Source organism: Ranitomeya variabilis, chromosome 3 (genome assembly GCF_051348905.1).
Source record: "Ranitomeya variabilis isolate aRanVar5 chromosome 3, aRanVar5.hap1, whole genome shotgun sequence".
In the NCBI taxonomy this organism is placed as follows: domain Eukaryota; kingdom Metazoa; phylum Chordata; class Amphibia; order Anura; family Dendrobatidae; genus Ranitomeya; species Ranitomeya variabilis.
The window spans coordinates 727599921-727624794 of NC_135234.1; the positions used below are offsets into that span (position 1 = coordinate 727599921).

The 24874-nt window shown below is 42.6% G+C and overlaps 1 protein-coding gene across 1 annotated transcript in view; it reads right to left on the bottom strand.

Moving 5' to 3' along the window:
- Positions 1 to 8818: 8818 nt before the first annotated feature.
- Positions 8819 to 24874, bottom strand: part of MIPEP (mitochondrial intermediate peptidase) — a 149243-nt gene continuing 133187 nt past the window's right edge. Inside the window, exon 19 of the mRNA XM_077298398.1 lies at positions 8819 to 9647. Coding sequence (XP_077154513.1) covers positions 9550 to 9647 — 98 coding nt within the window. The 3' untranslated portion in view covers positions 8819 to 9549. The remainder of the gene's footprint in view (positions 9648 to 24874) is intronic.

Here is a 24874-nt window from a genome sequence, read left to right on the forward strand (position 1 = left end):
GCACAGCTCTGGAGAGCTTTAATGGAGTCTTTGTTTTTTGCACATATGTGTCTGCTGAATGAGATAACTGAGAATCCATCAGTGAATTTCTTCTCGACCGATTTATGACCACAAAGTTCAAGTCAACTTTGATGTGGTCTGTGGTTCATAAATCAATTAAAAAAAAGCTCCGATAAAAGAAATACAAACTCCCCCCATCAAAACAAGCTCACTGACAGACTCTTAGATAACTCATTCTGTAACCACGAAATGACAATTGAACACTGGATAAAATATGTAGTGTATACTTTTTAATGAAACCCAATCTTCAGCCCAAAATACATGCATTTAAGATAAAAAGAAATAGCCCCTGACGATGTCCATATCCCTTACATTTCCTAGTATGTTCCCCTTTGCCTATGGCGAGCTCACGGACTGTATCAGACAGGAGACATCTCTCATTAAGGACGAGCAGAGCTCCTCGTCTGTGCGTAATGTGGAAACCTGGTGATACAACGTAACCTCGCCACTTCAAATGGCTTCTCATGCAAAGATCAAATGCCGCGTTCTGTACATTGTTTTATGCTCGTTGTGCGGCAATAGATAATCCCATCAAGGGCTTTGAGGGCAGCCGAGATTAGAACAAAGAGGAGAACTCATCTATGGACCATGAACCAGATCTGTCTCAAGTGGCTTTACTTTGTTTATGAGCACAAAGACAATCTTAGCCGGGGACCTGCCATCACCAGGCCCAGAAATATGCAGAACATTGATCTAATCAGGCTTGTGTCTCCAGAAAAGACAGTAACAGTTACATTTAGGGGGAAAAAAATCTTAAAAACTCCAGTTTTATAAACTTTTTCCCCTCCTAATTGCAATGGAATGAAACTGAAAGGGAGAAGATACAGATTAGATACTATAAAAAAAACTTGTTGACAGTGAGGTTAATGAATGAGTGGAACAGGCTGCCATGAGAGGTGGTGAGTTCTCTTTCAATGGAAGTCTTCAGAGGCTGGACAGACATCTGTCTGAGATGGTTTAGTGTATCCTACATTGAGCAGGGGGTTGGCTCCCATTACTGCACCTGCATGTTCTGCGTCCTACAGGTGCCCATTACTGCATCTTCATGTTCTGCATCCTGCAGGTGCCCATTACTGCACCTGCATATTCTGCATCCTGCAGGTGCCCATTACTGCACCTGCATATTCTGCATCCTGCAGGGGCCCATTACTGCACCTGCAAGTTCTGCATCCTACAGGTGCCCATTACTGCACCTGCATGTTCTGCATCTTGCAGGTGCCCATTACTGCACCTGCATATTCTGCATCCTGCAGGGGCCCATTACTGCACCTGCATATTCTGCATCCTGCAGGGGCCCATAACTGCACCTGCAAGTTCTGCATCCTACAGGTGCCCATTACTGCATCTTCATGTTCTGCATCCTGCAGGTGCCCATTACTGCACCTGCATATTCTGCATCCTGCAGGGGCCCATTACTGCACCTGCATATTCTGCATCCTGCAGGGGCCCATTACTGCTCCTGCAAGTTCTGCATCCTACAGGTGCCCATTACTGCATCTTCATGTTCTGCATCCTGCAGGTGCCCATTACTGCACCTGCATATTCTGCATCCTGCAGGGGCCTATTACTACACCTGCATGTTCTGAGTCCTACAGGTGCCCATTACTGCACCTGCAAGTTCTGCATCCTACAGGTGCCCATTACTGCACGTCCATGTTCTGCTTCCTGCATGGGCCCATTACTGCACCTGCATGTTCTGCATCCTGCAGGGGCCCATTACTGCACCTGCATGTTCTGCATCCTGCAGGGGCCCATTACTGCACCTGCATGTTCTGCATCCTGCAGGGACCCATTACTGCACCTGCATGTTCTGCATCCTGCAGGGGCCCATTACTGCACCTGCATGTTCTGCATCCTGCAGGGGCCCATTACTGCACCTGCATGTTCTGCATCCTGCAGGGACCAATTACTGCACCTGCATGTTCGGCGTCCTGCAGGTGCCCGTTACTGCACCTGCATGTTCTGCATCCTGCAGGGGCCCATTACTGCACCTGCATGTTCTGCATCCTGCAGGGACCAATTACTGCACCTGCATGTTCTGCATCCTGCAGGGGCCCATTACTGCACCAGCATGTTCTGCATCCTACAGGGGCCCATTACTGCACCTGCAGGTTCTGCATCCTGCGGCCACAGAGATTCATTTTCACATTCTTGAATTGTATTTGCCACTCATCTGTTTTTCTTATGAGATTTACCTATCAGGAATGTGTATTCAGGTGAATGATATAGCGTGATACTAACAGAAATATGTATCCATGCCATTCTATAATTGGCTACACATGGATTTGTGACCTCTTGAGACTTTCTCCTCCACTAACCAATCAGAAGCAGCTGATTTCAATGTTATTTCCGGTTTCTTGATAAAACATCAGTAGTAACAATACAAGGCGCCAAAGATGTCATACGAGTCTAGAACGTCCTATAATTTGGGTCTGGTTGCACCCTCATTCTAACCACATTAACCACTTTCCAAAGTTCCTTATTATTACATTTTCTTTCAAGGCCTTGGCCGCTCTTCACACAAAATATGAGACTCAGTATCCTGTACGGACAACTTTGGCAGAAAGTATGGTGTTTGAGTGGAGAGACGTAGCAATGTCAAGAATGTGAACAGTTCCAAAGGGTTAAATGAAATGTGAAGTTTTGCTGAGTTCGAAAAATGGCGGCCAGATCTGAAACATAAGCTCACCATGTTCTGTCTAACAGTTAGAGCAGTCCCAGGCCTAATTCACAAGACTGGTATTTTCGGTCCGAGTCCTATCAGACCACGTTCACTCCAATGTTATTCAATGGGGCAGAGCGGATGAGCGATTTTTTTCACAGACTGAATCTGCAAGTAAAAAAAAAAATGGCAGCATGCGCTGGCTTCCTCCGTGTGCCGCATGAGACTCGCCCATTAAAATCTAAGTGCCAAGTCCACTTTTATAATTAGGGCACATGAGGACGAGAGGACAAGATTATTATTTTTATCCGACATCCAGGGTTCTTGGGATTTATTGTGATTTTAGGACATTCAACCATCGTAGCGAAGATTATGGTTTTCATAAGTATCTTTTTTTGTTTCTTTATAACTCCCCTTCCTTAGAGATTTTTCCACACTGACTTAAAAAATGAAAGCTGTGAGTTGGAAGGGGTGGAGGTGCAAAGTTAGAAAAGTTTAGAAAGTTTTTGAATAAGGTTCCAACAATGTACTTGTCGCATTTTATATATAATGATGATTTTTTTTTTATACCGACCTTCTAGCTGCAGTAAACAAGAGCGCAGTCAGTTGCAGGCTACACACAGTAAGGCCTCGTTCACACATCCTTGGGAATTGTCTATTTTTTATCGGACAGCACACAGGCCCATTGAGTAATGGACGATTCTGATCCTTAAAATGGGATCGGAATAGGATCTGCTCGGGGTCTCACCAATCTCATTATCAGATCCGTGATTTCTACTTACATCCATTCTACTCAATGGGTCCGTGTGCCGTCAGATAAAAAAAAAATAAAAAAATGCAGACGACACATGGATTTGTGAATGCAGCCTGAGAACTGTGCGCTTAAAGGGACAAGTGGCACAAAAAAGTCAACTAGGATGTGGTCATTCGGACCCCTCACCAAGAGGAGATAGGCCTCTAATAAACATCCCCATCCCTCCAAGCCAGAAGGCCACAGCAAAGGGAAGGCACTCGTGACCTCCCATAGCTGAAGCTTAGGGAGGCCAAATTTACTCCCATCAGCCACCATGTATGTTGGCTCCCCTCCAAAGAAGAGAGCAGAACCTAATGGCTTCCCCCCTTCAGACCAATCAAGAGAGAGCCCATAAGGGAACCGTACCCCTAAAAAGTCCTAGTGACACGGACATTCAGCTCTGGCAAAAATTATGAGACCACCACATCAAAACCATGTCATGGGCAGCCCAATCTCCAGACCTGAACCCCATTGGAAACCTCTGGAATGTAATCAAGAGGATGATGGATAGTCACAAGCCATCAAACAAAGAAGAACTGCTTACATTTTTGCGCCAGAAGCAGTGTGAAAGACTGGTGGAAAGCATGCCAAGACGCATGAAAGCTGTGATTAAAAATCATGGTTATTCCACAAAATATTGATTTCTGAATTCTTCAGTATTGTTGTTTCTAAATGATTATGAACTTGGTTTTTTTTTTTGCATTATTTGAGGTCTGAAAGCACTGGGGTTTATTGTTTTTTTTTTTAATTTTGACCATTTCTACTTTTCAGAAAAAAATACAAAATTTATTACTTGGAACTTCGGAGACATGTTGTCAGACGTTTATAGAATAAAAGAACAATTTACATTTTACTCAAAAATATACATATAAAGAGTAAAATCAGACAAACTGAAAATTTTGAAGTGGTCTCTTAATTTTTGCCAGAGCGGTATATTGATGGGGTGATACACAAGTGAAAACAAATATCATAAATATGGAAGGTTCCCCAACGTCACAGTGACTGGACCTTCACCCGGGAATTGTAAACACTCCCCATCCTAAGGCCAGAAGGGCAGAAAAAGGGTGTGGGCTCAAAAGAATGAAAGTGCAGTGCAAATGTGAAAAGTGGGTTTCCCACGCCCGGTGAGTTAGACTGCACAGCCAGGTTAAGTTCGGAGTCACACGAGCGTAAGATTTTCTCCTCTGAGAGGATCGGATCAATTATGTTAATGACATTCGGATCAAATTCAAATTCTGAGCAGAGTGTTGGCTTACTGTGATCAGATTTTCTCGGAGAAAATCGTAGCACATGCGAAGAGAAGACTGAACAAGGAGAACAACATTTCTCAATTATCTCCATTCTGTGAGTCTGCCGAAATTGGACTGCACTTGGATGTCATCTGAGTGCAGTCCGATGTTTTCCACGCACCCATAGACTTGCATGGGTGCACGACATCAGATTTGCGCTGCAAATCGCAACATGCAGAATCGCTATGAGGAAAAAAAAAATCGCAGTTCTGCACTGCCCCATAGTATAACAGTGGGGAGAGTGCCTTCCGAAAACACATCACACAGCACTCGGCAGATGTATATGCTGGTGGGAGCGGGCCCTTAGTGATCAAGCTTCTCCTTGTGGAGAGATCTAAGCTGGCATAAAGAGACTTAAAGGCCACGCAATGCTCCTCTGGGAAATTAAATGAGCAAATTGCCTTTTCAGAGAGAAGGGCAACCTACTGTGGGTAGAAATCCTAAAAGTCCATTTCTAACCTTACTGGGTTGCTTGGTGCCGTTTTGATAGAATCCCTATTTTCTCTGCTGTAGATGTAGCAGTGCTCAGAATGCTGAGCCCTGTATAACCCCGCCCACACCCTTGATCCCTGGAGTCAGGTTCTCTGCCTCTACTAAAAAATCCAGAAAATCCGCTGCATATTTCAGCGGCATTGTTGTGGATGAGATTTCATAAAATTTTGCAACTGTTCGGACGAACCCGAACATTCCGGTGTGTGCCCATAATGATGATGCTTAAAACAGAGTCACTCCCCTATGTGTTGGGCACTCACAGTCCCATTTTTTAGCTTCATTTTCACATCCTAAGTAAATGAAATCGAGGTTATTGTCCACTACCTGGGGGGGAAGGAAAAAAAAACGGGACTCATCTCGCCAACCAGGGTTGCTCCTCCATAGTCAGTGCCTGTTGGGATCAACATCCGTCAGAGACGTCATGTGAGCGCTGCAGCCAATCAGCAGCTATAGTTTGCAGTGTTTTCATTGTCTGAGTTAAGGTGGAAAGAATAGCGAGTAAACGGAGATGCAGCAATGACTATGGAGGTATATATACATTTTTCATTTCACTGGGCCCTTTAATAAGGGGGTATCCGGTAGTGGACAATCCCTCTAAAGAACTGGACAAAAAAGGAGCTAAAACCATCTCCAGAATTGTTGATTTGAAGCGGGCCTTTCCCTTTAACTCCATGTGACATTGTGGTTGTGTGCTTGGATTAGTCGCTCCGTGGCCTTTAATCAGCAGCCAAGTGACAGTCGGTATCTTTCAGTAAATATAAATAAGGCTGTTTTGATTGGTGCCCATTCATCTGCCAGGTGCGGGCACACAGATAGTCAGATACTCGCTAAATAAAAGCTACAGAGAGTCAGTCTCAGGCAGCCTGTAATTTACTGTGATGAGTGAAACCACCATGACCTGGTCTATTCCACCACTGACAACCAGTGTGGAAGAACACACAATGGAAATAAACTGGGTCCGCACATTCCAAAGCCGCAAAAGAAAAAAAAAGTGGGGTCACACAGAGTGCAGTAGATCGGTGGAATAAAATACATAAAATGTTATAGTAACTGAGCTGTAATGAGGAAAACGTAGACTAAAGTGGAGTAAATGGTGACGTCCGGAGAATTTCTACTCATGTGTGGCTCTATGTAGCCTAATCCTTCCACTCTTCTTACTAACCTACAGTAATAGGAGACTAGCATGGCCGCAGACCAGGCTACACAACCTGCAGCGTCGCCAGTCTTGTCTCGCAAATCTGGAACGTCATTGGTCGGCAACTGCAATGGCAGCTGCCAGCAGCGGATCTTGATGATTCGCCCAAATGCATTTAATACGGCAGAACATTCGACAACCATTAATAACCTCAGAGATGGCAGCCAAGGGTATAAGTGTCGGGATATCTGCACGTGGCGCTCATACTCTCGGGAATCGCACCCTAGCGAGGAGCCAGTACACATGGAAGGCACTGTATATATGGTGCTTTTTGGGAGACGTTATGGTGGTACACAGGCGGGTTGTAGTCTATTGTGGCTCTTGGACTATTTCCACATTCGGATGTTGCGGACATTGCGTCTAATGGCAGCAGGAAGATCCGTGGCCGGTATGTGTATCATGGCCACGAGACACGGATCGCACCGGCCTCGAGTTGTTACGGTCTATAAATATTCGTCCTCGAGTTTCCAGATTATTTTTTTTATTTTGAAAAATATCTACAATTCCATATTAATACAAGACAATAATGTAATAACAGAACTACAATCCCGCCCTGTTCCCTTAGACGTCTCCGGTCCCAAACAATTGTAAGGAGTCAATCATTAATTGGCGTCCTCTTGTAATTTTTCTATTAGTATTTTTCTGGCCAAAATGACTATACAGGCCTTAAAAATGTGACCTTCCCGCCATTCCTACACTTCGTGTACCAAACCTTATGCATGGATGACCAACACCGATCCTTCCTACTGAATACAGATCAGATCCCTGAAAAAGGGACGGTGTAGAACGGTCTAATAGCCAGGAAGACGCTGTGTATTACGTGGCTTTAAGACGGTGTTGACTATGATAGTAAAAACTTTACAATTCTGACCTCCATGTCTGATACAGGACAGCTTGAGAGGGGTTTTACTTTTGTCAATTGGGAACTGTTACTTAAAGGGATTGTCCGGTACTTTAATACTGATCCAGTCCCTAGGATAAGCCATCAATACTAGATTGGTGTGGATGCAACACCCGGTACCCACTGCCGATCAGCTGTTCCCAATGCTGGATGTGATCAGGTCATCAACATGAAAGTACTGGAAAACATTATGTCATCAGGCTTTTGTACCCCATCTGACCGCAGCACAATAGGGACAGAGACTCTCCAGCCATGTGTCACTTACTGGGCTGATGCTGCAGTTTTGATAAAATCACATTCAACCGTCTGCAGATCTAAGCAGTTCTCTGAATGCTGAGCTCTATATAACCCCGCCCACACCCCTGATTGGCAGCTTTCTGCTTATGCACAGTGTACATAGAAAGCTGCCAATCAGTGCTGGGGGCGGGGTTATACAGAGCTCATAAATATGGAGCAGGTTTTCTAGTCCGGTAGTGATAATCTCCTGCTGATAAAATAGTGACTTTTATCAAAACTACATCAAGCAGCCCAGTAAATGACACATCACTGGAATCAGGGTCTCTGTCCCTACATTATGCTGCTCTCAGATTAGATGGCAAAAATCTGGTGACTAGATTCCCTTTTAGTACCTGAAAGATTAGGCTGCATGGAGCAGAGTTACTAATCCTAATAAGTAGGAAGTGTAACCAGACTGTGAAGTCTGAAAATCATCAAATTTATCTCAATCTGTTGTAATGAACAGATCTTTAGTCATTTTTAATGAAGTTTATATCGTCTATTCATAAGTAATATTGTGCCCAGATTTGGTCACATCCCTGTCGAGGAAAAACGCAGAAACTGTAAAACGAAGGACCGTAAATGTTAACCCCTTCCTACTGCTCTTTTCTGCCTTTTTTTGAACAACTATGACATATTTCCATCAACTTAGGCGTGTAAAAGATTGATTTCTGCAAAACAAATTAAAGTTTACGTTGACATGATTCCTTTTGCCATGGGAGGTACTGCAACATTTTCTTGAAAAAAAATTCCAAGTACAATGAAATAGTGTAAAAGAATCATATTGTGTCATTTATGGAGAGTGAGGATTGTTTTTACAGTGTTCAATGTATAGTAAAATTGACCTAATAAAAGGATTCTTCGGGTTAGTATGAATATGGCGATACCAAACTTTTATAGTTTTTTTTTTTTTTTTTTTTCAACGAATTAAACTAATTTTGAAATTTGTTTAAAAAAAAGCTATAAAAAATATTTTTGTATCGTTTTTCATTGCAATTTTTTTCTCTTTACAGCATTTATTATATGGAATAATTATATTTTTTCAGTGATAAGACTTTTACGTACGGAAAAATACCAAATATGTTTATTTTATTTTTTTATTCTTGTCTTGGGAAAGGGACGAGATTCAAACCCATCTATTTTTTGTTAAAAAAAAAAAATGTTTTAACTCCATTTTCTTTGTCCTTTTGGTGGGCTGCTTGGTCTGTATGCAGCGATATTGCAGTATATAGTGAAAATTACAACCCTAGCCTTTTGGCACAAGATAGCAGTGACTGGGGGTGGTGTTGAGCAGGTACCACACAATCACTTGACAGTGGGGGGAATCGATGGAAGCCAATGGACTCATGTAACGGCATCCACAGCCCATTGTATGGCACGGTCAGAGGCTGACTACAGCATGTAAGTGATTGAACAGCAGTGATCGGGGCTCGCTCCAGTTGCTGCTGCTACCGGCAGATGCGGATTGTCGCCTGTACTTGCTAGCTATGAACCAGGCTCAGTTCCTCAGCTGCTACACGCACCCGGGCTAGGACGTACTATTACCTCCTACATTGGGAAGGGGTTAAGGGTCTAAAAAAAAAGTATATATTAATTTATAACTGTCCACATTATGTGTGCCTGTCATGGCTTACCAGGGGTCTTATGGATTTTAAAAAATGAAACAAAAAACCCCCCAACAATTGACATATAAAGTTAGGGGACCCCGTGTAGAAAGTGACTTTGCTGCTGGAAGTAGCTGACCATTGATCGCACGTATCTGCTAGTAGGCATGTGGCCACACACTGACATGTATCAGGTGCCCTGGTGGCAGCAGCTTTCTTGCACGGTGGCACTAAGTAACAAGTCACATATCCAGTGTTCTGCATTCGTTGTCATCTTCTACTCCGAGTCCATAATAAACGTCTCGAAGTCTGGATCCAGATCGGACACAAGGGCATCCACGTAGTCCTCCACCGACGGACACTTCTGAAGCATGCCTGCAAAGAACGAGATCCAGCATTAATACGTAGCATCTTCATCGTTTCAGACATTAATCTTCTAACAATCTGCATATTCAAGAAAAAAACCCCCAAAGAACTGGGTTATAAACTGGTGTGCATGCATTGTGTAAGCGCACGTTCACACTGGCCACTGAGCAGAAAAAAACAAAAGACAGAAACAATCAATCTGTCCGATTTTTCCATGGGAAATAAAAAAAAAAATCAGATCTTCGAGAACAACTGATCAAACTCTGATCTGGAGACAAATGGTGGTGGGACCCTGGCTTTAGAGTATCTCCTTGCCGGTGGCGCGGACCATTTCAACATTGCTCAAAGTGCATCCAATAATGTCTCATTTTTTTTATTTTGCAAAATATATCTTCTCCAGGACTCATAAAAACCTGGTGCTTTCCTGAAGCCTGGCATAAGCTGGCACAAAAGCCAGGACTTGGTACGCAGACTCCTCTCCAGCTTTGATGTGGTTCTTTATGAAAGAAAGAAGAAAAATCCTCCCATGTAAAAGTAAACATGACCCGATTGTGGACTGCCGCACCTTGTGTACATCATGCAAAGTAAAAAATGCCTCCAACAATTCGGCTTCTCTCGGAATAATTACAGGCAGCATTTATTAACAGCGTAATCTCTGGCCTCTATCCCTGAATAAACATTGCCGGAGCCATTCCCCGCACCAGCCTGCAGCTCTGACATCAGGCTCTGAGAAAAAAGAGCCGCGGGCAATAATAAGCGGTTATACAAATTGTTCCCTGATACAAGCAGTAAACTGCCTTATGCAAGTGGCGGCATGAAGAATCAATAGTATCAGGGAGAGCGCCCACTTCCAAATAAAATCCAATTAGTAGAATATTCCCGGGAGATCGTTAGAAGGAATGCAGATGGAATCCTGCTTAGCCTCCTCGTTCCAAAAACCACGAAGCGCAGGAGCCGTCACAGTCAAGGACCTTTCAACCTGTATTCCTGGCCTTCATGAGGGTTATATGAATGAAAAAAATATATATATTTTGCAAAATGCCATTTTTATCTATAGGTTGTGATTGGTATTGCAGATATAGTCACCAAAATGGGGCTCAGCAGCAATACGAGACCCAACCAATATATAAAAAGGTCCAGCTCAGTTCCTATCAAGATAAGCTTGGAGCTCCCCCTGAACACATAACAATAGTTTCCGCTCTTGGTCCTGTTACTGGATGTCAAAAAAGCAAAAATTAAAATCCATAAAGACATCTCCAGAGAGGGGACATGTCACCCTCACACTGAACATATGGGATTAATTACAACTGGGGAAGCGAGAAACTAATTATAACTGGGAAAGTGAGAAAACGATGACACTTCACCCTCCATTGAAGTAGTGAATTCCTTCAGTAACCAGGTAATAACAAAATGCGATTTGTTCTAGTAACCACGACTGGGTTTCGTTTACACAGTGGCAGAGAAGTTCCCTTCCCAGGCTAGAGCTTCCTCTGATCAAAGCACGGCTCCCTGAGCTTTTGGAGCCAGTGGTCAGTGATGAATATTGGGGTTTGCATCAATCCGATATTTATGGGAGATTTTTTTTTTTTGTCGTAGCAAAGGGAAGAACATAACGCAATTACTCACATCACCATAAAGCCGGCAGAACCCCTCCAACTTAATAACGATCCGATGGATGATTTTACCCAAGCAATGGGTCCAAGGGCAAAGATAACCTGAAATTTGGGGATCTCATAACCACCTGAAAGACCTAGCACATCCTACAACCAGCCCGGGCGGTATGTGGGCATAACTTTGATTGGATAAAAAGCAGCATTTGAGTTTTGTATTTTGTCAGTCCTGGAAGGTACAGCTTGCTGTGGGTTCTGTCCATTTTTCTAAGGAGTACCTCCCTCCACTAAGCTCTGAGCCATTTCCGTGAAATCAGGTTTAGTCATTTTCTTCTATTATCCCTTTAATTTTATGTAATTGTATATACCATATTGTTTTGTTCCCATTTTGTATCATCTTTGCATATTTTTATAAACAAGGCCCATATTTCTGGATTAAATATATAAAATTTAATAGCTCTGTTCCACTTGCTTTGTAAACCGCACCCCTGAAGCCATTTGCTGCCTGGTGGCAGCGGTGGAATCTGTGTGACCCCCAGTGTTGTCTGTGACACTGGGTCATTATGTTAATAAAAATCCACATCAGCGGCTGAATACATAATGTGTTAGCTAGATCAGTAGCCAAAGATATTAAAAGGGCTGTCCGCTCACTACTAGGACAATCCCTTCTTAAACTGAATGTTAGGCCTCGATAAAATAATAAAGCCTATGCTCACCTCTTGCGTCGACGCCGTTTCCGCGGTGTCGGCACTTGCTCTCCCCTGGGGCTGTGACGCGGTGTTGTGACACTTGATGCCCAGCACCCAATCAGCGCTGGCGTCACTGTCTCCACCTTTGTGCAAACTGAACATGAAGAGGAAGCCAGCGATCAACTGCAGCTCATAACGGACTTCATCTTCATGTTCAGTTTGTCCGAAGGCAGAGACAGTGACACCAGCGCATCACGTGTCATTCCACCGCTTCACAGCCCCGGGACCGCGAGTGCCGACACCGCTGTGGCCAGAGGTTGAATGGAGCGGTCATTTAAGCTGCTGAGCTATTCAATGCATACGGGACTGACTGATACAGCCGAGTACTGCGATAGTCTATCCGAAGGAATGCTTTACAGTGTGAATGGTGCGCAGTACACTGAGCATGCACAACTATGGTTACATTCATGCTCACGGTTGCTCCATTCTAAGGCTTCATTCACATGTCAGTTTTTTTCACATATGTGAAAAACATACTGAGTTTCATCAGTGATTTTGGTCAGAGCATCATCAGAGTTTTATCAGCAAAATAAAAACCTGACATCTGAATGGCGCCTAACAGGGATAAAAGAGTCTGTTTTGTTCAGTGGTCATCCCAGCGGTCAGATCTATGGATAGGTGACAAATGCTCTTCACCAGTCAACCCCTTTAATGATGACACGTTCCCAACGTAAAATCTCTAGATCAACCATGTGCCACACAGAATACGGTCATCCTGTAATATTTACTTTTGGGCCCAGGTGTGACAGCTAGATCCTTGAAATGTACGGCATGCACAGCATTATATACGGCATGTACAGCATTATGTATGGCATGTACAGCATTATGTACGGCATGTACAGCATTATAGACGGCATGTACAGCATTATGTATGGCATGTACAGCATTATATACGGCATGTACAGCATTATAGACGGCATGCACAGCATTATGTACGGCATGCACAGCATTATGTACGGCATGCACAGCATTATAGACGGCATATACAGCATTATGTACTGCATGTACAGCATTATATACGGCATGCACAGCATTATGTATGGCATGCACAGCATTATGTACGGCATGCACAGCATTATATACGGCATGCACAGCATTATGTACTGCATGTACAGCATTATATACGGCATGTACAGCATTATATACGGCATGCACAGCATTATGTACGGCATGCACAGCATTATGTACGGCATGTACAGCATTATATACGGCATGTACAGCATTATATACGGCATGTACAGCATTATATACGGCATGTATAGCATTATGTACGGCATGTACAGCATTATATACGGCATGTACAGCATTATGTACGGCATGTACAGCATTATGTACGGCATGCACAGCATTATGTACGGCATGTACAGCATTATATACGGCATGTACAGCATTATGTATGGCATGCACAGCATTATATATGGCATGCACAGCATTATGTATGGCATGTACAGCATTATATATGGCATGTACAGCATTATGTACGGCATGCACAGCATTATGTACGGCATGCACAGCATTATGTACGGCATGCACAGCATTATGTACGGCATGTACAGCATTATATATGGCATGTACAGCATTATATACGGCATGTACAGCATTATGTACGGCATGCACAGCATTATGTACGGCATGCACAGCATTATGTACGGCATGTACAGCATTATATATGGCATGTACAGCATTATGTACGGCATGCACAGCATTATGTACGGCATGCACAGCATTATGTACGGCATGTACAGCATTATATACGGCATGTACAGCATTATGTACGGCATGCACAGCATTATGTACGGCATGCACAGCATTATATACGGCATGCACAGCATTATGTACGGCATGCACAGCATTATGTACGGCATGTACAGCATTATATACGGCATGTACAGCATTATAGACGGCATGCACAGCATTATATACGGCATGCACAGCATTATGTACGGCATGCACAGCATTATGTACGGCATGCACAGCATTATATACGGCATGCACAGCATTATGTACGGCATGCACAGCATTATGTACGGCATGCACAGCATTATATACGGCATGCACAGCATTATGTACTGCATGTACAGCATTATATACGGCATGTACAGCATTATATACGGCATGCACAGCATTATGTACGGCATGCACAGCATTATGTACGGCATGTACAGCATTATATACGGCATGTACAGCATTATATACGGCATGTACAGCATTATATACGGCATGTATAGCATTATGTACGGCATGTACAGCATTATATACGGCATGTACAGCATTATGTACGGCATGTACAGCATTATGTACGGCATGCACAGCATTATGTACGGCATGTACAGCATTATATACGGCATGTACAGCATTATGTATGGCATGCACAGCATTATATATGGCATGCACAGCATTATGTATGGCATGTACAGCATTATATATGGCATGTACAGCATTATGTACGGCATGCACAGCATTATGTACGGCATGCACAGCATTATGTACGGCATGCACAGCATTATGTACGGCATGTACAGCATTATATATGGCATGTACAGCATTATATACGGCATGTACAGCATTATGTACGGCATGCACAGCATTATGTACGGCATGCACAGCATTATGTACGGCATGTACAGCATTATATATGGCATGTACAGCATTATATATGGCATGTACAGCATTATGTACGGCATGCACAGCATTATGTACGGCATGTACAGCATTATATACGGCATGTACAGCATTATGTACGGCATGCACAGCATTATGTACGGCATGTACAGCATTATATACGGCATGTACAGCATTATATACGGCATGCACAGCATTATGTACGGCATGCACAGCATTATGTACGGCATGCACAGCATTATATACGGCATGCACAGCATTATGTACGGCATGCACAGCATTATGTACGGCATGTACAGCATTATATACGGCATGTACAGCATTATAGACGGCATGCACAGCATTATATACGGCATGCACAGCATTATGTACGGCATGCACAGCATTATGTACGGCATGCACAGCATTATATATGGCATGTACAGCATTATAGACGGCATGCACAGCATTATGTACGGCATGTACAGCATTATATACGGCATGTACAGCATTATATACGGCATGTACAGCATTATATACGGCATGCACAGCATTATGTACGGCATGCACAGCATTATGTACGGCATGTACAGCATTATATACGGCATGTACAGCATTATATACGGCATGTACAGCATTATATACGGCATGTATAGCATTATGTACGGCATGTACAGCATTATATACGGCATGTACAGCATTATGTACGGCATGTACAGCATTATGTACGGCATGCACAGCATTATGTACGGCATGTACAGCATTATATACGGCATGTACAGCATTATGTATGGCATGCACAGCATTATATATGGCATGCACAGCATTATGTATGGCATGTACAGCATTATATATGGCATGTACAGCATTATGTACGGCATGCACAGCATTATGTACGGCATGCACAGCATTATGTACGGCATGCACAGCATTATGTACGGCATGTACAGCATTATATATGGCATGTACAGCATTATATACGGCATGTACAGCATTATGTACGGCATGCACAGCATTATGTACGGCATGCACAGCATTATGTACGGCATGTACAGCATTATATATGGCATGTACAGCATTATATATGGCATGTACAGCATTATGTACGGCATGCACAGCATTATGTACGGCATGTACAGCATTATATACGGCATGTACAGCATTATGTACGGCATGCACAGCATTATGTACGGCATGTACAGCATTATATACGGCATGTACAGCATTATATACGGCATGCACAGCATTATGTACGGCATGCACAGCATTATGTATGGCATGCACAGCATTATATACGGCATGTACAGCATTATATACGGCATGCACAGCATTATGTACGGCATGCACAGCATTATATACGGCATGCACAGCATTATGTACGGCATGCACAGCATTATGTACGGCATGTACAGCATTATATACGGCATGTACAGCATTATAGACGGCATGCACAGCATTATATACGGCATGCACAGCATTATGTACGGCATGCACAGCATTATGTACGGCATGCACAGCATTATATATGGCATGTACAGCATTATAGACGGCATGCACAGCATTATGTACGGCATGTACAGCATTATGTACAGCATGCACAGCATTTCTACTGAAATCAGAACAGTCAGAGTAGTCCAAGTAGGAGACAAGGTATAAATTAAAGAGGACCTGTTGAAAATTCAAACGCGGACAGTTCTTGCCCATATTTTATTTCTTCTGCTCCGCATTTTTGTTTTTAAAATCCTCCTTATGATTACGCAATAAACAAAAAAAGGCCATTTCTTTGGAGCTATGTGGCAGCTTTAAAAACAAAAACGGCAGTAGGAATAAAATAAGTGCAAAAACTGGAAACTTAAACTGGTGTCCGTAGAATGCAGAAAAAAAAATTTGCATCTGGTTTCATTTTTAAAAAAAAATTTAATAGTTGTCTATAGTCTACAGGCGGGGAAAGGGCGAGTGCTAGAGGCAGATGCGGATGAAACCCCCTACAGGAAAAGTATATCACGGTGACCGTTCCTTATGGAAAGGCGAAGGACTATAAAGCCATGCATGTAAAAGTGGGTAAGGGAGAGAAGTACGGACGTCATGAAAAACACATAGAGGTTTCTAAGATTAGACAAGGGGCTGACGTTTTTCCATAAACCGCGCCATTCTTGTCCATGGCCTGGTATTGCACCTGAGCTCCCTTCTTATACCAATTGAACAACCCCTTTGTCTATGTGCACGTAAAGTAATCTTGCAGAGTTTTTGGAGAAGAACCTCCAAATTTTTTAGGAGGATTTGAAGAGTCTCTGTTTCGGTTCCAAAAATCTCTTCACATCTCCCAAAGTGTATGGGTTACGTTTAGGCCACGCTCCCACAATTTTTTGTGTGTAGTAAGTCTGCTGCTGTTAACAGTTCAAGCAAACGGGATATGATTTCAGAAAATCTCCTGTCCAATGTGCATTTGAAGATGCTGCTGAACCTGATATTTTTTTATGCATTTTTTTTCTACAGGCTTTTAAAGATGAGCCTGACAAAACTCAAGTTAAAAGTGGCTTCAATTCTGCACCAATAATGCACTAAAATAAAAAGGGAACATAAAAAAATGCAGCAAAAAATCAATAAAAGGAGATTGTTATTGGGTATCTTTGGTGTGTGTGGACACTTGCAAAAAAAAAAAAACCTGCTGTGGGGTTGTAAAAAAAATAAAAAATATGTTTTGTATGTAGGAACATGGCCTTAGATGGGTAGATTTGCCTATAAAAGAGAGCAGACTGATAATATATAGGAATTCTATCCATATTTGTTTGTGAAATTGATGTAATCACATCCCGTCTTCTTTTTTTCACCCATTCATTGTGACACCTTTCTCCCTCTCATCGTTCTTCATATTGGTGTAAAAAGCCCCTAAAACAGCTGAGAATTCAATTTATTACAAAAAAAAAAAAATATTTTGAGATCAGGAATCCAAGCTGATCTTGGTTTGTGATCTACTATCTGATTAGCCAGGGACTCCAGACTGAAGCTTCGCAGTTTTCACAACATAGTTTGGAGGCCAAGAGTGACTAGAGATGGGCCGCTCCCCAGCCCGAGGCCATTGTGAGGCTCACCTTCTCTCCTTTGAAGTTTCGGCCCTCTTGAAAGAGAATAATTTCATTTAATTATGTTGGTGACTGGAGAGATTCTTAGTTGAGGTAGTGATTTATGAGCATTGGACATGTGAAGGAGGCTGAATATTAACGTGTTCAGAAATGTCAAGTCCCTCTAACTGTTGAACTGACCAGTGACCACAAGACAAAGAAGCCCTCCTCCTCCTCCTCCCATCAACATTTATATCCTCTTAATATATTGCAATCATATTAAACAGCACTGTGTAATTACAATTGCTCATTTTGCCTTTCTACCCAGATAATTCTTCTCTTTTCCATTAGGTCTATGAGATCACGAGATTAAAAACTGACTAGCTGAATACTTCTAGGCTCTATGTAGAAACAAGAGGTCAATTTTCCCTGTATGAGTCATGAATCACTGCAAAAATCCATGACTGTGGGGAGGAGGAAGCAGCTGGGTCAGGAAAAGAAGAGGGGAATGATAATTCCAGGAAAAAGAGACTTCCTGTTTCTACATAGAGCAGAGAAAAGAGAAGGATTATCTGGGTAGAAAGGCAAAATGAGCAATTGTAAGTACACAGTGCTATATAATATGATGACTAAGAGGATGAAAACTTTGATGGGAAGAGGGCTTCTTTAACAATCACTGAACAAACGAACAAAACTGATTCGTCGTGTCAAGTGATTTCTAAGACTGCTTAACATTCATTGGTCCCGGCAGCACATCGTCCATGGTAAACAGGATATCAGTTGATTACTAACATATTGCTCGATCTGTGCGCATTCATGGTGCAGTCCACTCTGTGTAAACAGGTTAGCAAACGACCATCGATTGGGTACGTGTCTGGTGGCGGTTTAATAACCTTTTTAGATGGAGGAACCTTACTTCCATGAGAACAGAATGATCGATAATCATCCGTGTAAACGGCAGCAGTCAGCATAAACTTGAACTTTTGCAAACAGAGCAAAAACATGCAAAATGTAAAGAAAATTTTCTGTTTTTAAATGGATTAGTCGACAAAAAGATCGGTTAAAAAAAAAAATCAGACTCTTTAGGTCCCGTTTTTCCATCCATTTCCATTAAAAGGATCTAGTTTCACTCGAGGCATCTCTGAACGCCTCCAGTGTCTTCAGCATGTCCAGTGTTATAAAAAAAAACAAAAAAAACCCGGATCTGTTAACGGATGATCGTAGGCGGCTATGATCCCTTTTCCATAGACTTGACATTTTTTGTTCTGACTAAAAAATGAATAGTGGCTGGAAAAAAAGAGGCAAATGGAAGACATTTTATGATACTTCAGCTCGGGAATAATTTATTTATGATCACAAACCTGATGCAAGAACAGCAATAACTACAGAAGATGTGATGAGAGCCTTTAAGGGGTAATCCCATCTCCAAGATCCTATCCCAATATGTAGATTAGGTGTAGTAATAATAATAATAATAGCAAATACCTCCAATTAGAAATGTAGTATAGTTCTTCTGTTTGGCTATGTCTCTTTCCTCATGTGCAGACATTGCACGACCTTAGGTATCCATGGTTACTACCAATGATATAGTGACAGCTAGTTGCTAGTGGTCGTAACCATGGATTCCTGAGGTCCTGCACATGAGGAAATAGAGATAGCGAATCAGAAAAACTATACTACATTTCTAATAGGAGGTATTTCCTAATATTATTATTATTACACCTACTACATATTGGGATAGGATCTTGGAGATGGGAATACGCTTGGCCTTTATTAGAAAGCCAAAATTGGCCTTAAAAGGAACCTGTCAGCAGGTTTCAACATCCTAAAACTGATGTCATCTATGTAAAGCATCAGAAATGTTAATTTTCTATACTTTTGTATCATAAATCCGTGCCTCCCTCACTATAATATAATGCATCGTGAATGGATATAGTCTTTTTGTACGCCGGTCTTGGTCCACTGTATGCTGGGACATTTCTTAGGAGTTGGCCTCTTTGTTGTAGCTTTGCTTTTCCATGTCACAGAAGGATAAGTCCACTTCCCCAGCTATGAGAAGTACAATTTACCACTGCTTCTGGCATAAACTAGGCTAAATCTGCCACACATCGTAGTGTCTGGTCACTTAAGAAAAATGGCATCACTTTTTTTTTTGCATATTGTGTAAAACAAGCTTGTGCCAACATTTGCAGCCGTTAATGTAAAGATACAGAGGTTGTCAGGACCTGCTGGGAGTTGCAAGTCTAGCAACAGTTGGAGACATTTTATTTTTGCTCCTAGAAATAGTCACTTTTAAGTTTTGTAGCCATACTGATTACAGGGATCTTCCAGGATTATGATTCCATGGATGCTTCCTTGTAAAAACAGAGCCATCCCTGACCATGGAGCTGAGCTGTGATATCACACAAGGGTGACACGATTTCTGAAAGGTTTTCACAATCCTGGATAATTTGTTCAAAGGTGTTGTCCAGGAAGAACATTAAACAGAGTTTTTCACTTCAAATTTACATTTCAAACGTACCACATAGTCTTGTAGGAGACGCAGCAACAGTGAAAAACAAATTTTTAGTTGTTCTTTTTGGTTATAAATGTCATATGTCGACTCCCAGTGTAGGCTTGCCCAGAGCAAGTGCTGTCTGTAGAAAAACCTCTGTTATGTGATCACTGTCCCTGTGTGGCAGAGAGCACATAAATCCCTCTCTCCTCGCTGCTGACATTGCTGGTGGTCTCTGCTATCGCTGCAGTGCAGGACAGGGAACACAAATCCATCTCTCCTTGCTGCTGACATCGCTGGTCTCCTCTGCCATCACTTCAGTGTAGTAGAGAACACAAATCCCTCTCTCCTCGCTGCTGACATCGCTGGTCTCCTCTGCCATCACTTCAGTGTAGTAGAGAACACAAATCCCTCTCCTTGCTGCTGACATCGCTGGTCTCCTCTGCCATCACTTCAGTGTAGTAGAGAACACAAATCCCTCTCTCCTCGCTGCTGACATTGCTGGTGGTTTCTGCTATCACTTCAGTGAAGAGGGCAAACATATCACTCTCTCCTCGCTGCTGGCATCGCTAGTCTCCTCTGTTATCATTTCAATACAGGAGAGAACACACACATCACTCTCTCCTCACTGTGTACGAATGGCAGATTCAAGAAGAGATAATTTGTATGCTCTTTCCTGCACTGAATTAGCAGAAAAGTGGAGTAATGTCAGCAGTGAGGAGAGAGACATTTGTGTGCTCCTTGCTCTTTTAAGACAACATAGTTGTTTTACTGCCCTCCATTTTGTTCCATTGTGTCCATGCTTTTTTGACTACTACAATTGCATACTTCATTGGGAATTTTCTTTCTTTCCTTTCGGCCCCCTTTTCCTCCCTTCCTCTTCTTGTCACATATAGAATTGTCCTATACAGTGTAACGCCAGGACATGACTATATTTCTGGTTGCCAGGATTTGACAGCTCTGGCACTACCTCGCAGCTATATAACATTCACATCTCCCTCCCAGATCCGTTCTGCTTAGAAGTGCAGCTGTGCATCATGGAGCCAAGAAACCGCTCCACGGAAAGGTCTAAATAATCCGCCCACTGATAAGAAATGTACATGCAGACTCGGATTTATCATCCTCCACATCTGCCCTCTTTGTAGTGTCTGCCTTTAAAGTAATGATACAATTTGCCCACTGGGTCTTAGAGAAGATAAAATCACTGTATTATAGAAAGGAGTAAAAGTGGATCAAAGGCGAGAACATGATGACCGAGCCAAGTAACAAAAAGTAACAGTATATCTTCAGCGATTGCAGGATTAAATGTCAGCACAAAACGATGTCCCACTCTCAGGCTACAACATGACACAGAGACGAGGCGACCGAGGACAAAAATGCTGCAGAAATCAAAAGATGTTTAGAATTGAGAGTCCTCAGTGGTTGATACCTTTTAATGGCTAACTGAAAAGATGGTAACAAATTGCAAGCTTTCGAGACTACTCAGGTCTCTTCGTCAGGCATAGACTAATACAAAATCTGAAGAATCACATATTTATGCACGTTGGCTAACACGGTACCAAGATATATATCTTTCCTTTTGCAGAAATCAAATACATGCAAAAAATCAAGTAGATTCTCTGTTACCTTATGGGGTATTAGAATAAAATGTTAACTCAAAGGGAATGTGTCTTCAGAAAATTACCCATTGTTTAAATCAGGTTATGTTAAATGCCCTATTTTTATGTTCTTTTTTTTAGATTTTTTTTAAAAAATTACCAGTGTTAGACCCCGACATCCTGTTGGGCACGTGGAGATTTGCAGCAAGAAACTGATTTATATGGAAGCGCTATTTGGCTTCGCTATCATCAGGGCAAAAGTCAGGGTCAGTGATGTAACTATAGTCTGATGGGCCCCAGTGCGACTCCCCACTCCCGATATATACATATATATGCCCTACATCCTGGTATATGTCACTTAGCTTGGGCCCCATCCTGATATAAAAACATATTTCCCCCATCCTGGTATATGTACCCCATTCTCCCGCTGTTCTTTAATGTATATAATAATAAAAGTAAACCAGGGGTGAACATAGAAGTAATGGAGCCGCATAGCAGAAGTATAATGCACACTCAATAGTCCTCCATATAGTATAATGCACAGCCCATAGTCTTCTCTATAGTATAATGCACCTCCATAGTCCTCCATATAGTATAATGCACCCTTATAGTCCTCCCTATAGTACAATGCACTCCTCATAGTCCTCCCTATAGTATAATACACCACCATAGTCCTCCATAAAGTATAATGCACCCTCATAGTCCTCCGTATAGTATAATGCACTCCCTATAGTATAATGCACTCCTCATAGTCCTCCCTATAGTATAATACACCACCATAGTCCTCCATATAGTATAATGCACCCTCATAGTCCTCCGTATAGTATAATGCACTCCCCATAGTCCTCCCTATAGTATAATGCACTCCTCATAGTGTAATGCACCCCCATAGTCCTCCATATAGTATAATACACTACCCATAGCCCTCCATATATTATAATGCACTCCCCATAGTCCTCTATATAGTATAAGTCACTCCCCATAGCCCTCCATATAGTACAATACACTCCCCATAGGCCTCAATATCATATAATGCACTCCCCATAGTCCTCCATAAAGTATAATGCACTCCCCATAGTCCTCCATATAGTATAATGCACTCCCCATAGTACTCCATATAGTATAATGCACTCCCCATATTCCTCCATATAGTATAATGCACCCCCATAGTCCTCCATATAGTATAATGCACTCCCCATACCCATAGTCCTGCATATACTATAATGCACCCCATAGTCCTCCATATAGTATAATGCACTCCCCATACCCCATAGTCCTCCATATACTATAATGCACCCCATAGTCCTCCATTTACTATAATGCACCCCATAGTCCTCCATATAGTATAATGCACCCCTTAGTCCTCCATATAGTATAATGCACTCCCCATACCCCATAGTCCTCCATATACTATAATGCACCCCATAGTCCTCCATATGGTATAATGAACTGCCCATAGTCCTCCATATAGTATGATTCACTCCCCGTAGTCCTAAATATAATGCACTGCTCAAAAACACTAAAATACCATGTCGCAGATATCACTGCATTAAATCTTCCACTTGCAAATATTTATCTATTACATAGTGGAATGCATTGAGAATAATAAAACATAAAAATGATAAATGTAAATCAAAATTAATATGCCATGGAGGTCAAGATTTGGAATGATACCCAAAATCAAAGTGGAAAATCAAATTACAGGCTGATCCAATGTCAGTGCCTCTATGACCTCAATACAATGCCTCAACATGCTCTTGATGAGGCGCCGGATGTTCTTCTGACGGATCTCCTCCCAGACCTGGATTAAAGCATCAGTCAACTCCTGGACAGTCTGTGGTGCAATGTGTAGTTGGTGGATGGAACGAGACATGATGTCCCAGATGTGCTTGATTGGATGCAAGTCTGCGGGCCAGTCCATAGCATCAATGCCTTCATCATGCAGGAACTGCTAACACACTCCAGCCACATGAGGCCTATCAATGTCATGCACCAGAAGGAACCCACAATGGGTCAGAGGATCTCATCCCGGGACTTAATGGCAGTCAGGGCACCTCTGGCTAGCACGTGGAGAGCTGTGCAATTTTCCAAAGAAATGTCTCCCCGATCCACTATTGTCCCACTGCCAAATCAGTCATGCTGGAGGATATTGCAGGCAGAACATTCTCTACAGCGTCTCAAGACTCTGCCACATCTGTCACATGTGCTCAGTGTGAATCTGTTCTCCTCCGTGAAGAGCACAGGGCGCCAATGTCGAATCTGCAAATTCTGGTGTTCTCTGGCAAATGACAATCGCCCTGCACGGTGCTGGGCTGTAAGCGCAACACCCACTTGTGGAAGTCGGGCCCTCATACCACACTCATGGAGTCTGTTTCTGACAGTTTGAGCAGACACATGGATGCTAGTGGCCTGCTGGAGGACATTTTGCAGGGCTCCCGCACTGCTTCTCCTCGCACAAAGGAGGAGGTAGAGGTCCAGCTGATGGGTTGCTTCCCTCCTACGGCACCCCTCTGTCTCCTGGTATCAGCTTCATGCTCTGGACACTGTGCTGACAGACATAGCTATCCTTCTTGCCACAGCTCACATTGAAGTGCCATGCTGGATGAGCTGCACTACCTGAGCAACTTTTATGGGTTGTAGACACCACCTCATGCTACTGTACAGTATCTCTATGTTGTGAAATTGGATTCTGGGCTCCCCCGGTGGCCACTTGTGGAATTGAACTTGTGTGCATCATCCCCTCTGTTCACCTGCTCCTATCAGGATGTGGGAGTCGCTATATAACCTTGCTCCTCTGTCAGTTTCTTGCCGGTCAACAATGTAATCAGAAGCCTTCTGTGCTTGTTCCTGCTACTAGACAACTCCCAGCTAAGTTGGACTTTTGTCCTTGTGTGTTTTTGCATTTTGTTCCTGTTCACAGCTGCTGTTTCGTTACTGTGTCTGGAAAGCTCTTGTGATCGGAAATTGCCACTCTGGTGTTATGAGTTAATGCTAGAGTCTTAAAGGAATTTCTGGATGGTGTTTTGATAGGGTTTTCTGCTGACCATGAAAGTGTCCTTTCTGTCTTCCTGCTATCTAGAAAGCGGACCTCGATTTTGCTAAACCTATTTTCATACTACGTT